The sequence below is a fragment of the Camellia sinensis genome, chromosome 11 (genome assembly GCF_055761805.1).
Source record: "Camellia sinensis isolate YWXY chromosome 11, ASM5576180v1, whole genome shotgun sequence".
NCBI lineage: Eukaryota > Viridiplantae > Streptophyta > Magnoliopsida > Ericales > Theaceae > Camellia > Camellia sinensis.
The window spans coordinates 173,220,709-173,244,105 of NC_138971.1; the positions used below are offsets into that span (position 1 = coordinate 173,220,709).

Sequence of the window (23,397 nt, forward strand, 5' to 3'; positions counted from 1 at the left end):
AATCTGCACGTGGCCCTCGTCCGGGGGTAACAATACCGCAGCCAATCTGCACGTGGCCCTTGCCTGGGGGTAACAATAACATGGCTACTTGCGCGCAAGATATGGACCTTTATAGTCGTTGGTACCAACTATGCATGCGGGTCTCTGGACCAAATTGATCTGATAGCTAATGGGTGTACCACGCATGATCTTATGCAAAATCTGAATATGAACATGAGTGTGTATCTAAATCTATTTCTGTTTTGAAGTCTGAATATGTTCTTATTTAAATACTGGATCCTAACTTGTGCTGGACATCATTCATAAAATCCCTTTACTCTGTTATTATTCACTAGGCTTCCACTCACAGTCTATATTATGTATGTAGGTGAGCCGGCGGGTGATCAGGGCCAGAGTTGACGCCCTTCTATTCTGTATCTGTCAGCCAACCGCTGTGCCTTCCGAGGAGGTTCCGATCGAAGTCTCGTTTTATAGCTGTTTTTGTATTCATGCTAGTCTTTGTGACTGTCTTGTAAAGTCAGGTCTTGAGATGTGTACTTCTGTAAATACTTTGTAAATAGTGGTGTCCTTTGACTGGTATGTTTATGTATATATAAATAAGCTTTAAAATGTTTTGTCTCATGTACGTTATCACAGCTCATTGGACCTTGTCTATTTTGTATTATTGTTTCCGCAGCCCCTTATTATTTGCTAATCTGTTCAGAGGCCTTTGGTAATCCACGAATTACTGGCCGGTTACGGTGCTAAACCCACAGGGACCGGTTTGGGTCGTGACAGAGTAGTATCAGAACACGTGTTCTACCGCACCCACAGGTCCGTATGAGCTTAGGATGTCCTAGTAAGCATTAGGGGCATTTCATCTGTATGTGTGAGTGTGTGGTAATTCAACTGAATATAAAAACTGAATGTACATTTGAGTCAAATAAATTGAAGGAAACGAATAAGATTATGCCTGTGTTTATTATCATTTGATTTCTGTATAGTAAGATGGAGAATGCAAGGGGAAGTGGTGAAAGTGAATCTTCAGAGACTCGTATGGGCCGAATGGAACAGATGTTAGCAGCATTGATTGAAACCTTGACACAACAATAGAGACAACAACCTTTGCCCCCTCCGCCTCCACCGGCACAAGCCGAGGAGGATAATAATGATATCATCAATCTGACACAGAAATTCATGAAAATGAAACCACCAATGTTCTATGGAGGAATTGAACCATTGAAAGTAGAGACGTGGCTACTTGAAATGGAGAAGTTATATGAAGTGTTCCCATGTTCAAAAACTCAGAAAGTTCTCCTAGCCACCTATACTCTGAAAGATGAAGCCCGAAGGTGGTGGTTACTGATTCGAAGTGGCAATGGGAATATGACATGGGCACAGTTTGATGCAATCTTTTATGATAAATATTTTCTCCATGCTTCAGGGATAGGAAGGTGTCCGAGTTTCAAGAACTTAAACAGGGAAGAATGTCTGTAGCAGAGTATGAAGCCAAATTCACCGAATTGGCACGTTTTGCTCTATATATGGTGGATGCTGATTACAAGAAAGCACAGAAGTTTGAGGGAGGGCTGGACCTGGAAATATTTGACCGAGTGGGTGTCCTAAAATTACCTACTTATGTGGAGGTACTCGACAGGGCATTGATGGCAGAAGCCACAATAGTAGCTAAGAAACAAACTACAACACCAACAACAAAATGGAAAGGAAAGAGGGCCGGATTCAGTTTCAAGAAAGGCCGGTCAGTTTTGAAGAGGCAAAACACAGGATCCTCCAACAGCTCTAGTCAAAGTAGCGGATCTACTCCAAACTGCCCCGACTGCGGAAAGAAGCACAGAGGTGCTTGTTATCGAGCATCAGGTACGTGTTTTCACTATGGCAAGACTGGCCACATGGTGAGGGATTGCCTGATGAGATTCAACGAGGTTAGCCGTCCTATGACAAGTTTCACCGGGTCTGTTTCCGCAGCAAGACCAAATGTAAGGGCCAATGTTAGAGGGAATGCAAATAATGAAACATTGAGGCAAGGGAGAGTGTTCGCCTTAGTGCCTGGTGACGTACCAAACACCTATACTGTGGTGTCAGGTACACTCTCTGTATGTTCTCAAAATGCATGTGTACTGATAGATTCTGGTTCTACACATTCCTTTGTATCACATGCTTTCTCTCGAAAATTGACTAGACTATTAGAACTTATGACATATGTGTTATCTGTATTTACGCCGTCTGGGGATTCTATGGTGTGCACTTATGTTTATCCAGCATGTGATATTATGATTGGCGATGTGATATTATATGTTGATTTATTACCCTTGAACATTGATCACTTTGATTGTATTTTGGGAATGAACTGGTTGACTAAATACTGTGCTACCATTGACTGTGCAAGTAAATCTATTGTGTTTAGACCACTAGGTATGCCTGAATTTACTTTTACTGGGGATGGGGTAGTTTCTCCCCCATATTTGATTTCAGCTTTGAAGGCCATAAAACTGTTTAGAAAGGGATGTAGAGGTTACTTGTGCTGTATACTGACTACACCATCTGACGGAACTACGGTAGAAACTATCCCGGTTGCTTGTGAATTTCCCGATGTGTTTCCAAATGACCTGCCTGGGGACTTAATTGATAAGGAAATAGAATTCACCATTGATGTAACACCTGGAACACAGCCCATCTCCAAGACTCCATATAGGATGTCAACTTCTGAACTGAAAGAACTGAAAGCTCAACTACAGGAACTCTTAGACAAGAAATTCATTCGTCTGAGTACCTCACCTTGGGGTGCTCCAGTATTATTTGTCAAAAAGAAAGACGGGTCTTTGAGGTTATGTATCGATTACCGGGAATTGAACAAAGTGACCATTAAGAACAAATATCCATTACCCCGAATAAATGATTTGTTTGATCAACTCCAAGGAGCTAAAGTGTTCTCTAAAATTGATCTTAGGTTCGGTTATCATCAGTTAAAGGTTAAGGCAGAAGACGTAGAGAAAACTGCATTCAGAACTAGATATGGACATTATGAATTCTTGGTAATGCCTTTTGGAGTAACAAATGCACCTGCAGCTTTTATGGACCTAATGAATAGGGTTTTCAAAAAATATCTTGATGAATTCATTGTTGTGTTTATTGATGACATTCTGATTTATTCTAAAGACAGGGAAGAACATGGGAACCATCTGAGAACTACTTTGCAGCTTTTGAGGAAAAAGAAACTGTATGCTAAATTGTCCAAATGTGAATTCTGGCTTGATAATGTAGCATTTTTGGGACATGTGATCAATGAGGGTGGTGTTTCTGTTGACCCTCAGAAGATTGAAGCTATTGTGGATTGGCCTAGACTGACGAACATAACAGAAGTTAAAAGTTTTCTGGGACTTGCAAGTTACTACCGAAGATTTGTGAAAGACTTTTCCAAGCTTGCAATGCCATTGACCCAGTTAACTCAGAAAAATGTGCCATTTGACTGGAACGAACAAAGAGAGGCAGCCTTTCAAGAACTGAAAACCAGGTTAGTCACTGCACCAATCTTAATTTTGCCTAATGGTATTGATGGGTTTCAAGTGTTGTGAAACCCCGTATTTTTATATAATAAAAATAATATGTATATTTTTAATTTTCTTAAATAATTATTCACAATATTTTGAATTTAATAGTCTGTATATTTTTATACTGAAAATTTATTCAAAACAAAATAAAATAAAATATTTTTGACTTTATATTATTACTCAATATTAATTTCTGAACCGTATGATATTTTTATTATATTTTTCTCTATATTTTTTTGGTAATCAAATTACACTGAAACCATATAATTGCTGTACTAAAACCCAATCAAAAACCATGGGTTGCTACCCCAGGTTTTCTTGCATTCCACCTGCAACGTGGTGAGCATGCTGATGCCATGCCACCAAGTGTTCTATTTCTCTCTTTTTTTTTATTTTTTTTTATTTTTTTTATTTTATTTCTTTTCATCTTCCTCACTTTGCTTCTCTTCTAATTTGATATCTCTCTTTCTCTCGGTTCTCCCTCTCCCTCTACCTCTCATTCTCAAAACTCTCTTTCTCCTTTATCTATGTTTTTCCTCCTTCCCCAACCTCCATAGCCATGGCCTCAACCCACACTATCGCCAACCCGCGAATTTCACCACCATTGGCGCACCGTCGGACCGGCACCACCACCATCACCTATTTCTATTATCATCTAGAACCACCATCCACAAAGTGTTGTAGGTGAAGAAAGAGAAGAAGAAAGAAGATGGAGGAGAAAGAAGCAAAGTTAGAGAAATTTATTTTGAATTTCAAAAGTTGGTTTTCGGCTTACTTTCGGCATGCCAAAATCATCCATTCCGGGAAGAATTGAGGAAAATGGATCATGTAAGATGAAGTACGGAGTAAGTTGAAGAGATTGGCGAAAGAATGAAGTAAAACCGTTAAGAATTAAGAAAGTTATGGAGTCCGAAAGATGGTTCGAAGAAATGTCCGAGACGGTAGGAAAATAATCTTATTTTTGGTCAAATTTTGGAGGTCCGACGGCATGCAAAAAGAGACGGAACGAGGCGTGTGAGTAGTGAACCAAAAACTAGGCCGTGAGGTGAATCCAATGACAGAAAAATAAGATAAAACGGAGTTACGATGAAGAAGATACAAGTATTTGAACTGGGGACATTGAAACCAAATTTCTGGGTCTCTTCTGTTCGTGCATGCTACGGCTTTGGAGAAGATGAGCTTAAATTTTATCCTGTGTTTCTCGGCCCATGCTACTACGGTGCACCCTAGTACCTCTAGGTTAATCGAGTGGTCCTATGACTTTGGGGATGACCACCCTTAGGTTTTTCGACGTGTAGAATCCATTTTTGGGGTTAGATCTTGCAAAATTTGAGTCTAAGATGATGATCAACAACTAAATGTTCTAAGAGAATCCAATGGCAGATCAACGGTGAGATTGCGTCCGATTGATGTGAAATTTTAGCAAGACGATCATGGAGCCAGGACAATCATATCTTACGATCAGAATCATAAATCAAATTCGGACGATAAATCGTTAACAACCTAACATAGTAAGTAAACTCTTATAACCGTCTAATTCTTTTTAATTGTTAAATATTTAGATTTGTGTTCATATGTTAACATAGCTAAAATTTTAGATAAAATTTTGTTTATAGTTGTATGTGAATTTGTGATTGGTATGTTAAATATTTGAAGGTCAATTCTTTATTAGTAGCCTTAAAATCATGATATAATCTTGGATTTAGACTTGCATGTGTAATTTGTGCCATTAAAGAGATGATTAAAGATTTTATTTGGTTTGATTATATAACTCTTCAATCTGCTAGAAACTTGTACGAATTTTTAGACAATTTTATGCTCAAAATTTTGAAATGATTTCTTCTACAAAGTTGTTGAGAATGATGTCTAGTTCACCCAGGAATTTTCTTAACAATTATTGAGCTTGGTACGAATTTATACAAATTTATAATTAAATCTGCTACTGTAAGACAGATTTTAGTATATGTTTAAAAGCTTATTAAAAATTCCATATTAATCCAAATCTGGAAATTTCTAACTAAAATATGAAATTTGAGAAGTCTAATTTCATACTAAATTTTGAGATTGTGGGCTTGATTTATAAATTTAAGTATGGAATTAATTTAAGAAAATGTGATAAATCTGTGTCATAAAATTTCTTAGAATTTTACAGAATTATCTATAACTTATCTTTGGGAATTTATTCCTGAAAATTGATCCAAACATATTTATTGAATATTCTGTACATTTCCACGAATTTTAGAACTGCATAAATAATTTATTTATAATTTTTATTACCTAAGGTATAACCTGAAAATTTCCTGACAGGTTTAAGATCATGACTTTAATTATTTATTCGGATAAAAATCAGTTATTGTGCTGGTCCAATTCATCAAATATAGTAAATTAGTAATCCATGTATGGGTGTATTGTGATTTATTTAATATTGTGGTAGTCTAATCTTGTAAATTAAAGATCCATGCACGTGTGTGGCTTTGGTTTATTTTCTCTGTATCTAAATTATTATTTCATACCATGGTTTAAATAAATTGTTTATTTAAATGTTGTACATTTATTTATTATTGTGTGACATGTGCAATATTTTATGTTGGGAATTTTAATGAGTTGATATAACATCAATTGTGATTAAAATTTAAAATTATTTGTGAGTACTATCAAAATTAACTGAAATGATTAACGGCATATACAAAGTTAACAATTGACGGTTAATACCAGTTGTTCAGAGTGAGTCTGGGTTTTAAAGAGTATACGAAATTAAGGGTTGACGGTTAATACCGGTTATTCAGGGTGAGTCCTGATTTTAAAGAGTGTATGAAATCAAGGGATTGACGGTTAATACCGGTTGTTCAGGGTGAACCCTGGTTTTGAGAATTCTCACGTAAATTGTGTTGCGAAACTCTAAGATGGCACGGGACTTATTTGAACCCTTTTCGGTATTTGGTTTTGGAATAAGGGTGGATGTGCTGGTGGCACACAGGGAGGTTACGTACCCCTGGCAGACCGTTTCCTTGGGGCAGACCACGGATGCCACTACTTGGGTATATCACTCCGGACGTGGGCATCCCTGGTCGTTACGGTTGGTAACACTTGAATATTTGACCAAGGGAGGGTTTCAAATTAACCGTTGCCATGCTTAGTGGTTGGTAAGTTAAATCTCTTTGGTGAGATTTCGAGTGTCACCTAATTTATTAAAATTATTTTAATGGTTGTAATTTATGCTTACAATTATATTGTTACCTCGTGTTTATAATCTCATTATTTTTCTCTTAAAAAGAATGGTAGGTTGGTTATGTTTTCTTACTGTGTTGCAAAACTCATGGCATATATTTTTGTTGCCCTGGCGTTTTATGCCAGGTCTTGGCGAGAAAATAACTGAAGCTGAAATGGAGTCGACGCTAACGTAGAGCCTTGGCTGACCTGAAACCCCGAGTAGAGCCGAATAAATAATATTATTTTATATAATAGCTATTAAGGACTTTATAATTTCATTTGATGTTGTATTTGGATAATTTTAAGCTTTTATCTATTGTTATTTGGACGTTTGGTTATGTACGAGAGTTGGATTACCCTATTAAGATGTCAAATTTTTAGTTTATTAAGTCATTTTGTTTATTTAATTTCCCTTGATGTTCGAAAAATTTGGGGCGTCACAAGTGTATAGTGATACTTCCTACAAAGGTTTGGGGTGTGTATTAATGCAAAATGGAAAAGTGATTGCCTAAGCTTTTAGACAACTCCGACCGCATGAAAAGAATTACCCAACGCATGATCTTGAGTTAGCAGCTGTGGTGTTTGCTTTGAAAATCTGGCGTCACTACTTGTATGAGGTAACTTGTGAGGTGTACACCGACCATAAGAGCTTGAAATACTTCTTCACCGAAAAAGAATTAAACATGAGACAGAGGCGATGGTTAGAGTTAATCAAAGATTACGATTTGCAGATCTTGTACCACCCAAGGAAAACTAATACCGTAGCGGATGCCTTGAGCCAAAAATCAATGGGAAGTTTGTCATGTCTGTTATCCAACTGGAAAGAACTGCAGAATGACTTAGAACAAGTTGGGCTGTTAACCGCTATCTCCGCTTAACCTACAATTCTTGATGAGATCAAACAGAAACAGTTCCAAACCCCGAAACCCAAGTAAGCCAAGCCTAACCCGCCATTGAAAATGGCCGAGGAAATTGGCAAACAGTGAAGGGAATAGGGCGAGGCTACGACCTTTTTTGAGTTTGATTTGTAGATGACAGTAAACAAACAGATGAGAAAGACAATGATATCAAAAGCAATGACCAAAACATGGTTGGGGCATGAATGTGGATTGAAAATTGCAGCAAAGCCTGATGCGCAGTTGTGTTCGTGTGAACATGCGGAATTTCCACAGAAAATGGTCCATGGACCTTCTTCCATTCCGTATTTTCTTGTCTTTAAGATGCTGCAAATCTGAAACAATGGATAAGAGAGTCCTATAGATCAGACATTTGGTGATTGAAGATGAAAAATTAAGTGTTGATTGTTAAAGCAAAGCATAACCAGTATTCAATGTATGAGGTACATGTGGGTTGAGAGTTGCAGAAACCCTAAACTTGTTGGCAAACTGTTTTACTAAAAAACAACCCAATTTTTAGGAACCACCAAAAAGTTGTTTTTTAGCTTTTCAAAAACTATTTCGGCACAAAAGGTGATATGGAAATAGTTTGCATTTTCAAACTTTTCATTGTTACAAACCCACTGCTCTTGATCATTCAGTTGCATTCCCACACTCAGAAATTTGTTTTTAGAAGTTATTGTAAACACCTTGCTTAAGAAAACACTGTGTTTTCAGTACTATCACCATCATAAAATGTTTTGATCAGTGTTATATCTGAGAAAGATAAAAAGAATTTCCCTCTTGGGAACAGATTTTCCAGGAAAATTGAAAATTTAAACCATGAAATCTGAATCTATTTTGGAATTTAACTTCCAAAGCTTGTGGAAACCAAGCAGAGAGACATAGAATATGAAAACATTATAAATAAATAAATAAAACATGAAAAACAAACCTCCTTAAGCAGTACCTTTCACTTTGAGCGAAAAACAGCATAAATCAAAGTCCCGAAATCATTGAACAGAGAATATGAATACAAATACTATGATATCTATGTGATGGAAACAGAACAAATATTCAGACACTTCACAGAGATTTAGAGGAGAATCTTAGTGTCATCTTGCTGAGAACCAGGTTTACCACCAAAAAAAACTATCTCAACAAAAGAACCAGACACTCTCAATTTATTTGCTTAGATAGTAAAAAAAAACAATAATAATGATTACCCATCTCTGACTGTTGAGTTTCTAGATGAGATGGTGATTATGAATATATAATGTTATAGCAAAGAAGCTTAGGTACATGTTAAGGGTAATTTATTCACTAGTTTTGAATCTGATTCTTGCAATCAATATTATAACATAAAATTTTACAGGTGGAATTCATCGAGACGTAAATGTAACACATTTGGCCCGTTAATATATATTTTATTAGTTAATTTATTTGTATTATTTTATGATTTTATATAATATTATGTATTTTTATACATTTTAAGTATTTGTACATAAATTGTTAAATTTATTATATTTTAATACAATTTATAATATATTTTATTATATCCATAATATTATATAAACTAGCAGTTGACCCGTGCAATACAAGTATTATTTTTTTTTCAAAAAATATTTGATGGTACTTATAAAAGAATAATTAAATTAAAATTAAAATTAAAGTATGATTTTAATTATTTACTTTGATAATATTGAACATTATCGTTTTATAAAATTGTTACTTGAATACTTATATATATATATATATATATATATATATATATATATATATATATATATATATATATATATATATATATATTAATTTTAGTTAAATAATTTGTATATTTTGATAATTTTAGTTCTAGCGTATTATAAAAGTGTAATTATCATATAATAATTTTGTATGATATATATTAAATTATAAAATAGTAAGATAAATACTTATTTTGATATTAAAAATAATTGTTAAATTAGAAGAAAAATTAGTAACATAAAATTGAAAGTAATTCTAACTAAGAGGGAGATTTAAAATAAGAAATGGTCGAGCTGGTATGAGCCTGAGCCAAGGTTTTTACTCGAACGAAATGAGGTCGCGTGTTGCACTGGGGTTTGAGCATGGTCTGATGTAGGACACGTGTACGACCGAAGTCATAACTCGGTCAAGTCAGCGGCAAGACGAAACGTTAGCCCGGTCGGAGGATGTGCATTTCCGGAGGACGGAGTTCGTCCCCAGGTCAAATTTGACCGAGCAGAAGCTCGCCGTGGATTATAGAGCTCGGTTGGGCCCGCGAATGGTTTTGTTTGATGAGACTGAGCACATAGCGCGGCCCTGAAGGAGGATTGTGGTACCGTTCTTGTTGTAGCTCGGTGGGGTGTGCTATGTGGCGTAATTTGATTGCTGGATGGATATTCTGCCATCCGTACGCGTCAATATCGTTGAACGGTATTGACATTCGATGTTTGGTAGTATTTGCTCTTATGCGTGGATGAAGATAAGAAGGGAATATATCCACGCGTCATGAGGAGAACAGACATAGAGGAGCTCGCAAAAACTATATAAACGATGTTGCGTATCCATGCACAAGTCTGGAACATCTGTTCACCAGAGCTACCTACCTCTTTGTCTCCTCTCTCTCTCTCTCTCTTTCTCTAAGTGTGCTAATTTGATCATCGGAGGATTTTTCCGGCAGCACACTGCCAGGTAGCTCGTCGTCTTTGTGTTTTCAGGTTATTCAGGAAGAAGCAAAACTTGGATACGAGGAGTGCGGAGAGCGACGAACATTTTCTCCCCGTACACTAACTATTTAATTTTCTTTTATATTCATTTGGAAAATAAAAATAGATAGAAATTGAAATTATATAAAATTTATTAAAAAAATAAATATAAATATGTTATGGTTAGATTATCATATAATGATTTTATATGTATATATATATATATATATATTAAATTATAATATTGTAAAATAAACACTCTTAATTAAAATAAAATGTCAACTATATAAAAAAAAAAAATCAACAATGACAAGTGAGAAAAAATCACATAACATCTAAAGCTGAAAAGAAAAAAGGGATTTTTGGTGAAAAGCCCCTCTCATTGGGCCTATTTTGTGTGAAGCCCACTGAATTAAACAATGACTCTAAAAGCCCCTCAATTAAAAAAATGTCATGAATTGACTGAAATGTCCTTCCATATAAGTGGGGAAATATGAAACAATTAACAGTAAAAATTTACTATCAATCAAAGTAAAATTTTACTGTCACCACAAGTCCAAAAGTCAATTTGTGTTGATAAAATTTTACTGTGGTTTAATGTAACATCTATATAATAAGGCAAGAGGCTTTTTGAAAATGTCTTCAAATGTATGAGAGTTACATTTTGAATCAAGGGTTTAGATCCATTCTAATAAATATCAATGGTTCAGATGTGTTTGATTCCCGCCCAAACGCTCTCTTCTCTCTCCCCCACGTCTGCCTAAACATATCTCTTCAACTCCCTCTCTATAGGTTTCTCTCTCACGTTCTCACTTCAAAATAAATAAAAAAAAAACCTGATCTCCTGTTCTTACCTTTACCCTTCTTCATCCTTCACCAACACACCACCACCGATCTGTTGCCGCCGCTTACCACCACCGACGCTGCTCATCATCTGTTCTTCTGCTTTAGAAGAACGATCTCACCCACCCTCTTCCTCCTCAACGACAGGCGAAAGAGAGAGCAGCAGCAGAAGAGTCCCAAGTGGCCAATGAAAGTTGAATCGGAAGCTAATCCGATGGCTACACCATCTGAGAAAAGTCTGGTCCCAATCCGAGAAGTTAATCTGAGAAGCTCTCTCTCTCTCCAAAACCCTTGCCATACCTGAAAGTAAAACACCTCTCTCTCTCTCTCTCTCTCTCTATCATATTATATAAAACTATCTTTGCAATCGATTAACTGTTTTGGGTTTGTAACAGAGGATTCAAGTTTTGCTGCTGAAAAGAAATTAGGCGATCCGACTAACAAAATAGAACATTTTTTATTGCTCTCAGACTGTTTAATCTTTGCTCATATCAAATTTTGATTAACTGTTTACAGGAACATTTGATTTCTATAAATTTCAATTTCTATACATGATGTTTGAAAGGATGAGTGAGTTCAATAGGCCAACTCTTGCTAGAACAATTCTAAATTATAAAAAAAATTAAAATAAAATGTTGATAGTGGTTAAAAGGTTTAAAAGCATCAGAAAACCCGAAGTTTCTAACTGTGAAATTGTAATGAAATTGAGGTAGAAATGGGTTTGAACTTTTAACGCACTGATTAAAGGTTATAACAAACAGTTGGTTATTAGTCCAAAATGCAAACCAAAAATGTTTCTGATCATATATGGTAGTAATTTTACATGGCAAGAAATATAAAAGAATGTTCAGGTTATTAATTGAGCAACCAGCTTATTTCCTCCATTTGAAGCATTGTTCTGAATGAAAGCTGAGATTAAATCAAGTGTTTAATCACTACTACAATAATACCTAAACATCACACATTTATATTTAAAAACATCTCACTTTTATAAAGCGTGATTAAAAATTTAATCTCAATTTTTGAAATAATTGAGATGTTACTTTTTTTTTTTTATTATTATCTTGGCTCTTAATTAATTGTGATGGTAGTTTATCATTTTGATCTCGCTTTTTTTATTCCATTCCACTTAATCTCTCCCTGTATTCATTCTGTTTTTCATTCATCTCTCTAATATTCAGTTTCATTCTGCTTGACCTCTTCATATCTTCATCGACTGGGGCTTCGTTCTCATCGTGTGTGGTTTATGAAATACTTGGAGTGATTGATTTCAGTCCATTGAAGTGATTAGAGAGATTGCAAGTCATGGGTTCTTATTCTGTTTTCATATTTAGCTTTGTTGTTTGTAATTTTAATGAGTAAGATGATTGCACTCAGAAGTAATAGCTCAGTAATTACCAATTCAAAAAAGGTTCAATGACCTGAAATTTATAATTTCTAATGCTTGCAGAATGATGATGCAAATTCGATATTTTTTAGGGTAACTACACCATGCCATAACTTCCCTTAAATAAATAATATTACCTTAAATAAATAAATGAATAAAATAAATAAATAAAATAAAATAAAAAGAAAATAGGAGTAGCATGCTTTGCTGCCATATAATATTTGATATAATTACATCGAATTCTCTTTTAATAATATTAAAATAATCAAAATTAATGGTTTGTGGACATATGATAAATAAGAATAGAATATATATATTTTAACGTAATAGCATTTGACATTTTTCTTTTTTCATCCATAAACCTAACAAATTATTAGTAAAAATGGAGCCAAGTTTTAGGTAAATTAAAATAATTATGTCAAATTTATAGAAATCAAGTTAAAGGTTTACAGGAACATTTTTGATTAACTGTTTTACTTTTGCTCATATATGTACCTTCTTTTAATTAACTGTACCTTTGATTAACTGTACCTTCTTTTAATTTTATTAGTTATGTCATGAATTGTAAACTCTTCTTAATTCCTCAATTTCATGTATACAATCTCATCCCTCTTTTGGTGTTGTTTAGTTGTGTTTTCTTTGTTAATGTTTGTTGATTGATTAGTTGGGTAGTGAAAACTGTAGTTGTTTTACATGTATGGTAATTATGTTAATACTTGATTGTCTTGCCTCGATGGTAATTTTGTGATATGCTTAATGATGTTGACCGCCTTTCTCTAATTGCAATCTTGAATAGAAGAGTTTCTGACAGTTTGAGAGAGGTGGTCGATGGTGGGATGGGAGGTGAGTTCCTCCTGGCATGTAATAATGAGGAGGAGAATGGGAGAAACGCTTATTTACACCGTGCCTTCAATTTGTTTTGGGGTGTTGGAGATTGATGGGTCCAATAGATTTTAGAAATTCATGGTAATTTAGAAATTTATTGATCTGCTGGAGATTGATGGGTCCAATAGATTTTCTGGGTTTTGCAGCCTTAGATTGTTGATTTCTACGCGTGATTGATAGTACAATTAGCTGGGTTTTTCTAACCAATTGATGTTGAAAAGTTTGAGAATTGTGCATGTATATAATCATAGATTATGTATACGTATAGATGTTAGAATTTCTGTTTCTTTATTTTATTACACGTAACTTCTTGGAAATCACCATTTTTACCTAACATAAGTAGATGATACAGATGGAAATCACCATTCTTGGAAATCACCATTTTGAGAATTGTTTAGTAGTGATTTATTAATAACACCATTTTTACCTACCTTCTTGGAAATTACCATTTTGAGCTTCTCGCGAGGTTGTTTTTCTTTTTGATTATTTGTTTTTATTGATTGATTAATAACATATTTTGTATAAGCTAATTTATTATTATTATTAATAGTTAGTATAGAGTACATGTGTGTTCAAATTGTGAGATGGGTTTTTATATTTGGTTAAACATTCTGGAGAGTAATTGAGTAATTGAGGGAATTATTGACTTCTTTCAGTTAGCAATGGGTTTAGTTCTGAGTTTTTGAATTTTGCTTCGAAGCTCTTGCAGGTTTGATGATCTTCACAATCTTCTCTTTGTTATGTTTCTTTTTCATTTTTTATTTATGTAGCTTTCAATTTATTTGGATTGGTGTTTCTAAACCTTAAACTAATATGTATTTGTTTTTCTTCGGCCTCCTATAATTTATTTGGCAATGGGTTTGCTTTTCCTTAAATGGGTTTTGTTAGCAATGGGTTTGATTCTCAAATATATATCAGTTAGCAATGGGTTTTGTTTTTCTTTGGATCACCTATAATTTATTTGGATTGGTGTTTCTAAACCTTAAACCTTAAACTAATTGTGAGATGGGTTTTTGTTTTTCTTTTGCGTTGAAGGAAAAGCAGCAGCAGCAGCAGCAGCAGCAGATGCCCAGCTCTTCGCCCTTCTCTCCAATCTCCTCCAGCAGGTATGATTCCTGACATATATAATATCCTTATCTATGTATTTGTACCGTTTTTGTTTGGTAGATATGAAATTATAGAAGTGGCAAAACATGTGTAATGATTAAGTTCTAATTATTTCTGAATCTTTGATGAGATCTGTCATCTTGGTATTTGAATTTGATAGATTAGGTGATCTGGGTTTTCTCTTTTATTTATCATTGAGTTGGGTTTCAATTGTTAGGGTTAGATTCTCATTCTCAGTGTTCCTTTTGCTGCCATTTCATTGTTACAATCCAGAGGCTTCAATGTTATTTTACATTGTTTATGGGTCATTTACATTGGGCTCCATACTGTTATTATTAGAATTCCATTCTCCCAAACCTACAATTTTATTAATTAAACTCAACTCATCTCAATCTAATACATTTTATCCAAGCACCAAGAACTACATTAGTTTTTGAACTGGTTGTGGTGACCATTGAGTGTAGAACACCATTTAGTGTAAACTGGTTAGTTTTTTATTTTGTTGTACACTGGTTAGTTTTTCCAATTTTCTGTAGAACACCATTGACTGTTTTTTTATTACCACTGGTTAATTTTTTATTTTGTTGTACACGGGTGATCCTCCTGTTGTTATCATAGCAGCCACAAACATGGGGTGATCCTCCTGTTAAAATTAGAATTGGGTTATTCGGTGTTAATTAAAATTAGAATTTTCTTTGATTAGAATTAGAATTCTAAAATTAAAATTAGAATTATTTGATTCAATTTCAGTTTTTCTGTTATTGGGTTTTGTGAATTTTTTTTTTGTTTCAGTGGCTTCAAGGTTCTGATAATTGATCTGTTTTTATCTGATGCTGCTCTCCAATTCTCCAGTCCTCGATTTTTGCAACTCAAACTTTGCTCGCAAGGTAACTTTCATCATCTTCTAAATTTTTTGGGTCTATCTTTGCGCCTTCTTCCAAGGTATTCATTCCCTTTTCCCACCACTTCGAATTGTGTTGATTGTGGACATTTGACGAGTTCTTTGCATTTTCTTTTCATTCCCTTTTCCAAGGTATTCATTCCCTTTTCAGTTTCTTTGCATTTTCTCTGAATTTTGTTAATGGGCATTAGTTTTTTTGTTTTAATGGCTTCAAGGTTCTGAGACAAATTAGATCTAATTTGATATAAATGGTGTTTTTTTTTTAATATAGAAACTGGGCAAACCCTTTTTCCATTGGATTGATAATAGTTTATTACTTGAGTCTTTCAGCTCACAATTAATTGGAATAAGTTTTTTTTTTTTTTTTTTGTGTCTTTTTATAAAAAAAGACAAACTAATTTCATGACTCAAAAATTTTACCAAGTTTTTCTGCTAAACTACCAACTAAATTAAGCCTTAGAAAATGTAGGCTCGCACCCTCTTTACGAGACATGAGCATCTTGAAGGAGTTGGAAAAATTTGTTCTTTATCTACTCGCAAAACTTTTTGCTTTATTGTTGAATATAAACTGTGTTCACACCAATTGTTTTCAGTTCTCCTTGCAATATCTGTTCCATACATGAAAAATAATACATGGAAGTGAAACGTACGCATTCCTTTTAAGCACTAAATTGTACAGATTTAGTCAGTTTGTTTGTTTGTTCTCCTCGCACCCTCATTTTTTTTCCCCCTTTATTTGGGAGTGGGGATTGGTAAGTTGTGATAAACATATATTTATATAGTTTCAGCATTGCCTATTACTTTTTTAATACCCTATAAACAATTGCCCCCTTACTGTATAATGTTGATTTGTTGTTTTATCCATTGAATTTTATTATATCAGTTTAGTCTTATAGTTTATTTAATTTCAATCTAAATTTTGTTGGCTGCTACCCATGAGCTTACCAAATAGATCCAAAGAGGCTGGTTTGATATTTTACTTATGGTCATGTATTGCTTAACAAATATTCAAAATTTATTTAAGGTTGGAAGCAAAATGAATCTGAATGGGTGTAGGTGAAGATTGAAGAAGATGACGGAGGGTTACATACACAAAATTGATGGGACTAAACTGATATAATAAATGGCTTTGGGTTTTTGGAAGAAAATAAATGGGGTTTTTTAAGTTGTATTGATTTGTAAATGATGGGAGAATTAAGTTAGTTAGAGTTTATTGTTGAATTACTAAGCGAAGAGTTTGCTTTTTGAATTTTATTTTATTAAATTCTTTCTTAAGAACACGTCTTTCTTAAATTTTCCCTATAACATTATGTGATCAACTAAAGGAAGTTTCAAAAAGAAAGAGTTGAAAAAAATAAAATCCAAAGAAAATATTGATTGATTTTTATAAATTAATATTTTTATCAATCATTAATTTGTATTTGTGTTGATAATGTGTTGTGTTTGTTCGTAGTGTTTGCATTGGGTAACCAATTATTATTTTGCAACAATGTATGTGTTTGGTTTGAATGGGGTGGTCTATAAAAAAACATTTCAGTAGTGTGACAATGCGTGTGTTTGTTTTGAATTGGATAGTCTCTTTTAATTATCATATTGGCTGCCTTTTTACAAGTCTACGTTTCTTCAGGCTTAAGTTTTTCTTATCTCTCTAATGATTTTGTATTTATTGTTGTATAAACTAAACGTGCACTTCTTTGACTGATGAGTGTTGAAACAGGGGCAATCTCGAGTGAGCAACAATCTCGAGGGCAGAATTTACACTATTTTTGGTTTTATTATTGACAAACTTTGAAAACGATTGACGTTGTATAAAGTTAAAGATTATGGCAGATTGACGCTGTAGAAATTTATATAGATTTGGTTTGGTTTGAGAGTTAAACATTTGAAGGTGTTTGTTATTTAGATTTTGATCAAGAATACTATTTTCGTATTGGCATGGTGTGCTCCAAACGGAGAACACCATTTTGTTGTTCATTTTATTTGAAGTTGTGTTTATAATAAAGGGAATCCCCTTGCTCAAATGTATGTTATCTATTCATTTTTTGTATGTCATGGTAAAACAGATTAGGTATGCTTGATTCTCAGTGTTCCTAGCTTAAGAGAGAATGACATATGAAAATTATTCAAACAGAATATTATTTACACCGTGCCTTTAGGCACGGGCATACACTAGTTGTACTATATTTTAGAGTTAATTTTTACTATTAGGTTTGCCAAAGATTGACAACTCATACAATGTGTCACTAACACAACTTGAGACATGAATGTAAAAGTAAAATTTTGCTCTACATAAAAGTAAAATTTTACTCTGAAATAAGAATAAAATGTTACACTCTGAATCTAAGAGTAAAATGTTACACCTTGAATTTAAAAGTAAAATTTTACTCTGTATAAAAGTAAAATTTTAATCTGAATAAGAGTAAAATGTTACACTCTAAAGGTAAAAGTAAAATTTTACTCTAAAAAACTATTAAAATGTTAGACTCTCCACAAAAGTAAAATTTTACTCTGTATAAAAGTAAAATTTTACTTTGAAAAACGAGTAAAATGTTAGACTCTGAATCTAAAAGTAAAATGTTACTCTGCAAAAAAGTAAAAAAACGGAGGCAGTGTTTGAGGCGGCTGAAGTGTTTGGCAATGACCACCTCTTGACAGCAAAATTTTAGTGTCATTCTAACACCAGAGTAAAATTTTACTCTAATTCTCTCAAACAAAAAATAGAGCAATAGAACCAGAGTAAAATTTTACTTTCATTATCTAAAACAAAAAACAAAGCAATAGAACCAGAGTAAAATTTTACTCTGGTTCTGTCAAATGAAATTAGATCAAAACACAACAAAAATAAATCCAAAAAAAAAAAAACAAACAAACAAAAACAAAACAAAACAAAACAAATTAATCAACAAATCAACATATCTAATTGAGAAGAAAAACTTCTAAAACTCGATTTACAATCACAAATCTCAATGAAACTCTCGTTTAATTGAGAGTGTTGATCGTCGGCGGCGAGATCATCTATTGTTGACCAAGTAAGAGATCTTTGGCTGCGAGATCTTTAGATTTGGAGATCGTTTTCATCGATTTCGTTCCTGATTTCGTTCCTGCGAGATCTTCAGCTCAGATTTCAAATATTTCAAATGTATGATACGTATACATAAAAGGACAATATTGTGATAAAAAAAATAGAAATTATAAAATGTCCTTATTAAGGTAGGCATTTCCTACTTAGGGACTTTTTGAAAGAAAATTGATTGGGTCATTCTTTACCCTAATAAAAAGACCCAAAAGAGGGATTTCACCAAAAATCCCAAGAAAAAATAACAAAAACATCCAAACAATAGATAAATCTCAGTATGTGAAATGATTAATCATCTGTAATATGATGTCAAAATATAAAAGAACTACTGTTCAACAATTAAAAAAATAACTCAAGCAATAAATCCAAACTTTAAAGGTTCCTCGAAAGTAACATTGTTGTACAAGTTTTTTCCTCCTATGAGTTGTGATTATATAGAATAATATAGGAAATGAAATAGAATTTTATGCATAGAATCACTATAAAATTTAAACGACAAATCTATAATATATAATAATATAAAATTAGTATTGGGTATAGAATAATATACGGGAAAATAAGAAACAAAAAACGTAATTTAGCATTAAAAAAAATCCTAATACCATTAAAAGAATTAAGAAGAAAAACGTGAAATACAAAATTGATATTGAGTTTGTGGATTATCTCAATTTGCCATGAAAATATATGAAAAAAAATATTTGTCAAATATGGAAAATAAGAAATATTTGTCAAACATTTGTGGTTTATCTTCTTCTTTTTTTTCTTTTTCTTTTTTTGTTCTTGTGTTGAATAGATGAGGAAAGAGGGAGAGAGAGACAGTTAAAATTGATGATCGATATGTTCAATTTTTTTTATCTCTGATAAGAATTTCACACAAATAAGTTTAACATATAATTATTTAACATAGATAGGTTTAATAAGCTCGGTGATATGCAATAGATAGATAGAAAGAGAAAAATTTGTATAAATCATTGTTTCAGCAAATAAAAAAATTAAAGATTGTGACAGCTTTGTTGACAGATAAGGAAAAAAAAGAAAGATAATTTCAATAGATAGATAGATTTTTGAACGATTTCAGCAGAAAGAAATTTTGAATAGATAATTTCAACAGATAAAAATTTCAATAGATAATTTTTTTGAACAATTTGAACAAATAAGTTACAAAAAAGCAACATAAAAGAATAAATCTAGAAATAAAATGTCCTTAGAAACAACAAAGATTTTTCACCACAATATTTGACAAAACATATACTTCTCATCAAAAATAATTATCTAACAAACTTAATGTCTCACGCGATTTTGAAATTAAATTTATCATCAATTTTCTTTAATAAATATAATAAAGTAAATAAATAAGATTCACGGGCGGCGAAATCCAACAGAATTACATATATATTATATTATATTATATTATTATTATTATTATTATTATTATAATAATTAATTAAGTAAAGAAAATTAATGAAAAAGACAGTCTTTAATGCCCAACCACCCCAATCTCTAAATATTATATTATATATTTTAACCACCCCAATCTCTATATATTATATTATATATTTTATTTATTTATTTACGTTCTTTCTTTTGCAGGTCCAACTCATTTATAAGAGCATCTTCAACCTAACCCTCTTATCAAGAGGATGAAAATTAATTTTTTTATTCAAAAAATAAATATAGAATATGTCACTATTTATTTAAATTCTAATCACAAACTTTTATTTTTTTTTTCAGATGGGTGTTATCAACATTTTTTTTTTAACTTGTTGGGTATTTTTTTTAATATTAAAAAGTAAATAATTTTTGTTCATTAACAAATATTTAATTTTGAAATTTTTCTAAAATATATTTAATAATATACTCATTTTAAAGGTATAATTTCACCCTTTTTAATGATGCTAATTTTATAAAAATTAAATTTACGTATTAAAAGTTATTTGTAATATGATAAAAAAATATAGAATAAATAGTATTTTAGAGGGAGGATCCTCTATTTCTCATCATCCCTTCAAATATAGAGGATCAACCTATCCTCTTTCCAAATAGAGATGGATTTAAAGGATATGTTATAGAAGCAAATCCTTCAAATATGAAGTATGAAGTTATAGAGGAGGTTGGAGATGCTCTAAAGATAGAGGAGAGCAGAGCTCAGGAGAGAGTTCTAGCCAAGAGTAGCAGAGACTGATAAAAATCAGAGTCTTTTTCATATGTTAGAGTTGTGTATCTATAATTATGTGAACTTAAAATATTTTCTTCTTAGGGTACCCTGACCAAGTAATTAGAGGTTTTATTGTATTTAGTGTTTTTGTTTTTAATTTGATTTGAACGTATTATTTAACTTTTAGATCTTTTGTGTAATAAATGTTTTATTCAAATCATATTATGCAATTATTTTTATTGTTATGTATTAAAATTATTAGACGAGTCATACTTAGTAAGATGGATCGTGCATCAATCGTAACTTAGTGTAGTTTAGTGGTAGCAATCGGCATTAACTGAAAATGATTCATGTTTTTGGATTTTAATATTCAAATCCTCTTAATAATATATTTCTGATCAAGATACATCATATTATCCAAATTAATGATTTTTGAAAACTAATACAAGGTTAGTGGTTGATTCGAAACCTGAGAAATTTCTTATTTTATTTTATTTCTTTTATGTTTTATTATCTTAATTCATTTTAGTTTTATTGTTTTCAAAATCAAACTCATTAAATTACTTTAATGATTTTTTTTTAATCAACGCAACTCAATTAGTCCTTGTGGAGCGACACCACGTCTTAACCGTTGTTCTACAAAAGAGTAGTTATTATCTGGTTTTAAATAAAATATTTTGATTCATAAACAACAACATCTATTTTGTGAATTTTTATTTATCGAAAATACCATATAAATAATGTCACGTGATATTTGTCACGTGAAATGTGTTATGAATCTAAATAAATAAATAAAGAAGATAAGACTTTTAAAATGTTTTTCTTAATTTAATCAAAATGACAAAATATATGACACCTTTTGATAGTTTAAACTTTTGAATAAGATATGAAATATAATTATGAAATTTTGTTAGTTATGTATCAAATTAATTTTAATCAAACATTGCGATCTTTTTGTTTATTAACCAAATTAATTTTGATTGTATGAGTTTATAATGTTTAATTATCAATCAAAATAGTCTTAATTTTTAGACTTTCGTAACATTTTTGGTTACAACTCAACCATATTAATTGAAAATGTAAGTACATAAGTACATAAATTATGTATCATTTAATAAGGTGTGTATAACAATACTCTCTCTTAACAAGTCTATTTGGTATTCAAAATGTGATAATTAAATAATAGAAATTAAAACCACCATTTCCTAGCTTTAAGATCATCAATTTATTTAATTTTTGTAAAGTTTTTTCTGTCATCTAAACTATAAACAAAAATTAAACCAAATTTTTCTAACAAAAACTACTGAAAAAAAAAAAAAAAAAAACCCAATCTCAAAGGGGTTAACTTGGCTCCTACCTAGTACCATGAACTCATGATTTATTGGCTCCCACCTTTTTACTTTTATTTTTCATTTTTGTCTTCTTCTTCCTAATGGTGAAGTGGTTAACTTGCTTTTTTTCTTCTTAATTGGCCGCTACACATATCTAGCAAATCAAAATGTTAAAAACAAGTCAACAATTATTAGTATAAAATATTGTGTAAAAATATATATAAATATTTATAAAGTTGTAGAACTTTTTGGAATTTAACATTTTGAGCTGGCTGATGGAACAGACTTTCTTTGTTGCAGTACTATTATTGTATCAATCATGCCAATTATTTCCGATGTACAAAAAACAAAATCATGCCAAAGAAAATCAGATTCAGGGGTACTGCTGCGCCCAACTCACAGCAGAGTTGAAACGACGTCGTTTCGACTCTAAATAAAAAAAAAATTATTTGAAATGGCTACTCAGAGGGTTTGAACCAGGCAACCCTATGGTGCAAAACACGCCTTAACCACTGTGCTACTCAAACACCTTGTAAATTTTATGAACTTATATTATATTTATATCAATCTTTATTCGAACAAAAAAAATTTACATCCTGTTATAAGTAAAATACAAAAAAACGATTGAAGCAAAAAAATCAGAGTCTGTGAGCAGGAAGGGTTTGGGTCTTTTTTCTTTTTTTCTTTTTTTTTTTTTGGCAGGGATTAGGATTTGATCTAGCAGAGTACAGTCCTATGGTAGCAGAGCATAGTTTGTTTGATGTTTTTAGTCATTCGGAACCACCCCCGCAAAATTGAAATGTAAACATTTATCTAGTGGGCCACCCTTTTGCTTTATTTTTGAGAATTAAATTGAAATAGATTCAAGGTTTATTTAAGGAGAAGCCACCATTGTTATTGTGTTTTATTTTATTTGTGTTTGATAAATAGAGCATCAAATTGTGCATATTGGATATGGATTCAATGTTTATTTAAGGAGAAACAATTGTTATTGTGTTTTATTTTATTTGTGTTTGATATGGATTCAAGGTTTATTTAAGGAGAAGCCACCACTGTTATTGTGTAGATTGGAATTTTTTTTTTTGAAGATGGAAATGATTTTTTATTTTATTTTATAAGCTTTATGGTGACTGTAGCTAATTGTAACTTTTTTTTTTTATGCTGGAATACAGATTGTAATAATAATAGATTGTAAATTTCTTTTTATGATGGAATACAGATTGTAATACTAGCAAGTTGTAAATTTTTTTTTTTTTATGTTGGAATACAAATTGTAATACTAGCAGGTTGTAAAAAAAAAATTATGTTGGAACACAGATTGTAAAAATAGCAGGCTATAATTTTTTTTTTATGTTCGAATAAAGATTGATA

General features: G+C 32.0%; 1 protein-coding gene and 1 long non-coding RNA gene across 2 annotated transcripts; both read left to right on the forward strand.

Annotated features, from left to right (window-relative positions):
* Positions 1–1,182: 1,182 nt before the first annotated feature.
* On the forward strand, positions 1,183–3,226 carry LOC145802880 (uncharacterized). Its single transcript, XM_082895684.1, has 4 exons — positions 1,183–1,331; positions 1,424–2,082; positions 2,413–2,789; positions 3,161–3,226. Exons 1-4 carry the CDS (start codon positions 1,183–1,185, stop codon positions 3,224–3,226), a joined length of 1,251 nt encoding a protein of 416 aa, XP_082751810.1.
* A 741-nt stretch (positions 3,227–3,967) lies between these two features.
* On the forward strand, positions 3,968–7,147 carry LOC145803049 (uncharacterized). Its single transcript, XR_014345127.1, has 2 exons — positions 3,968–5,059; positions 6,903–7,147. It is a non-coding gene; the product is annotated as an uncharacterized LOC145803049 (long non-coding RNA).
* The last annotated feature ends 16,250 nt before the right edge of the window (positions 7,148–23,397 follow it).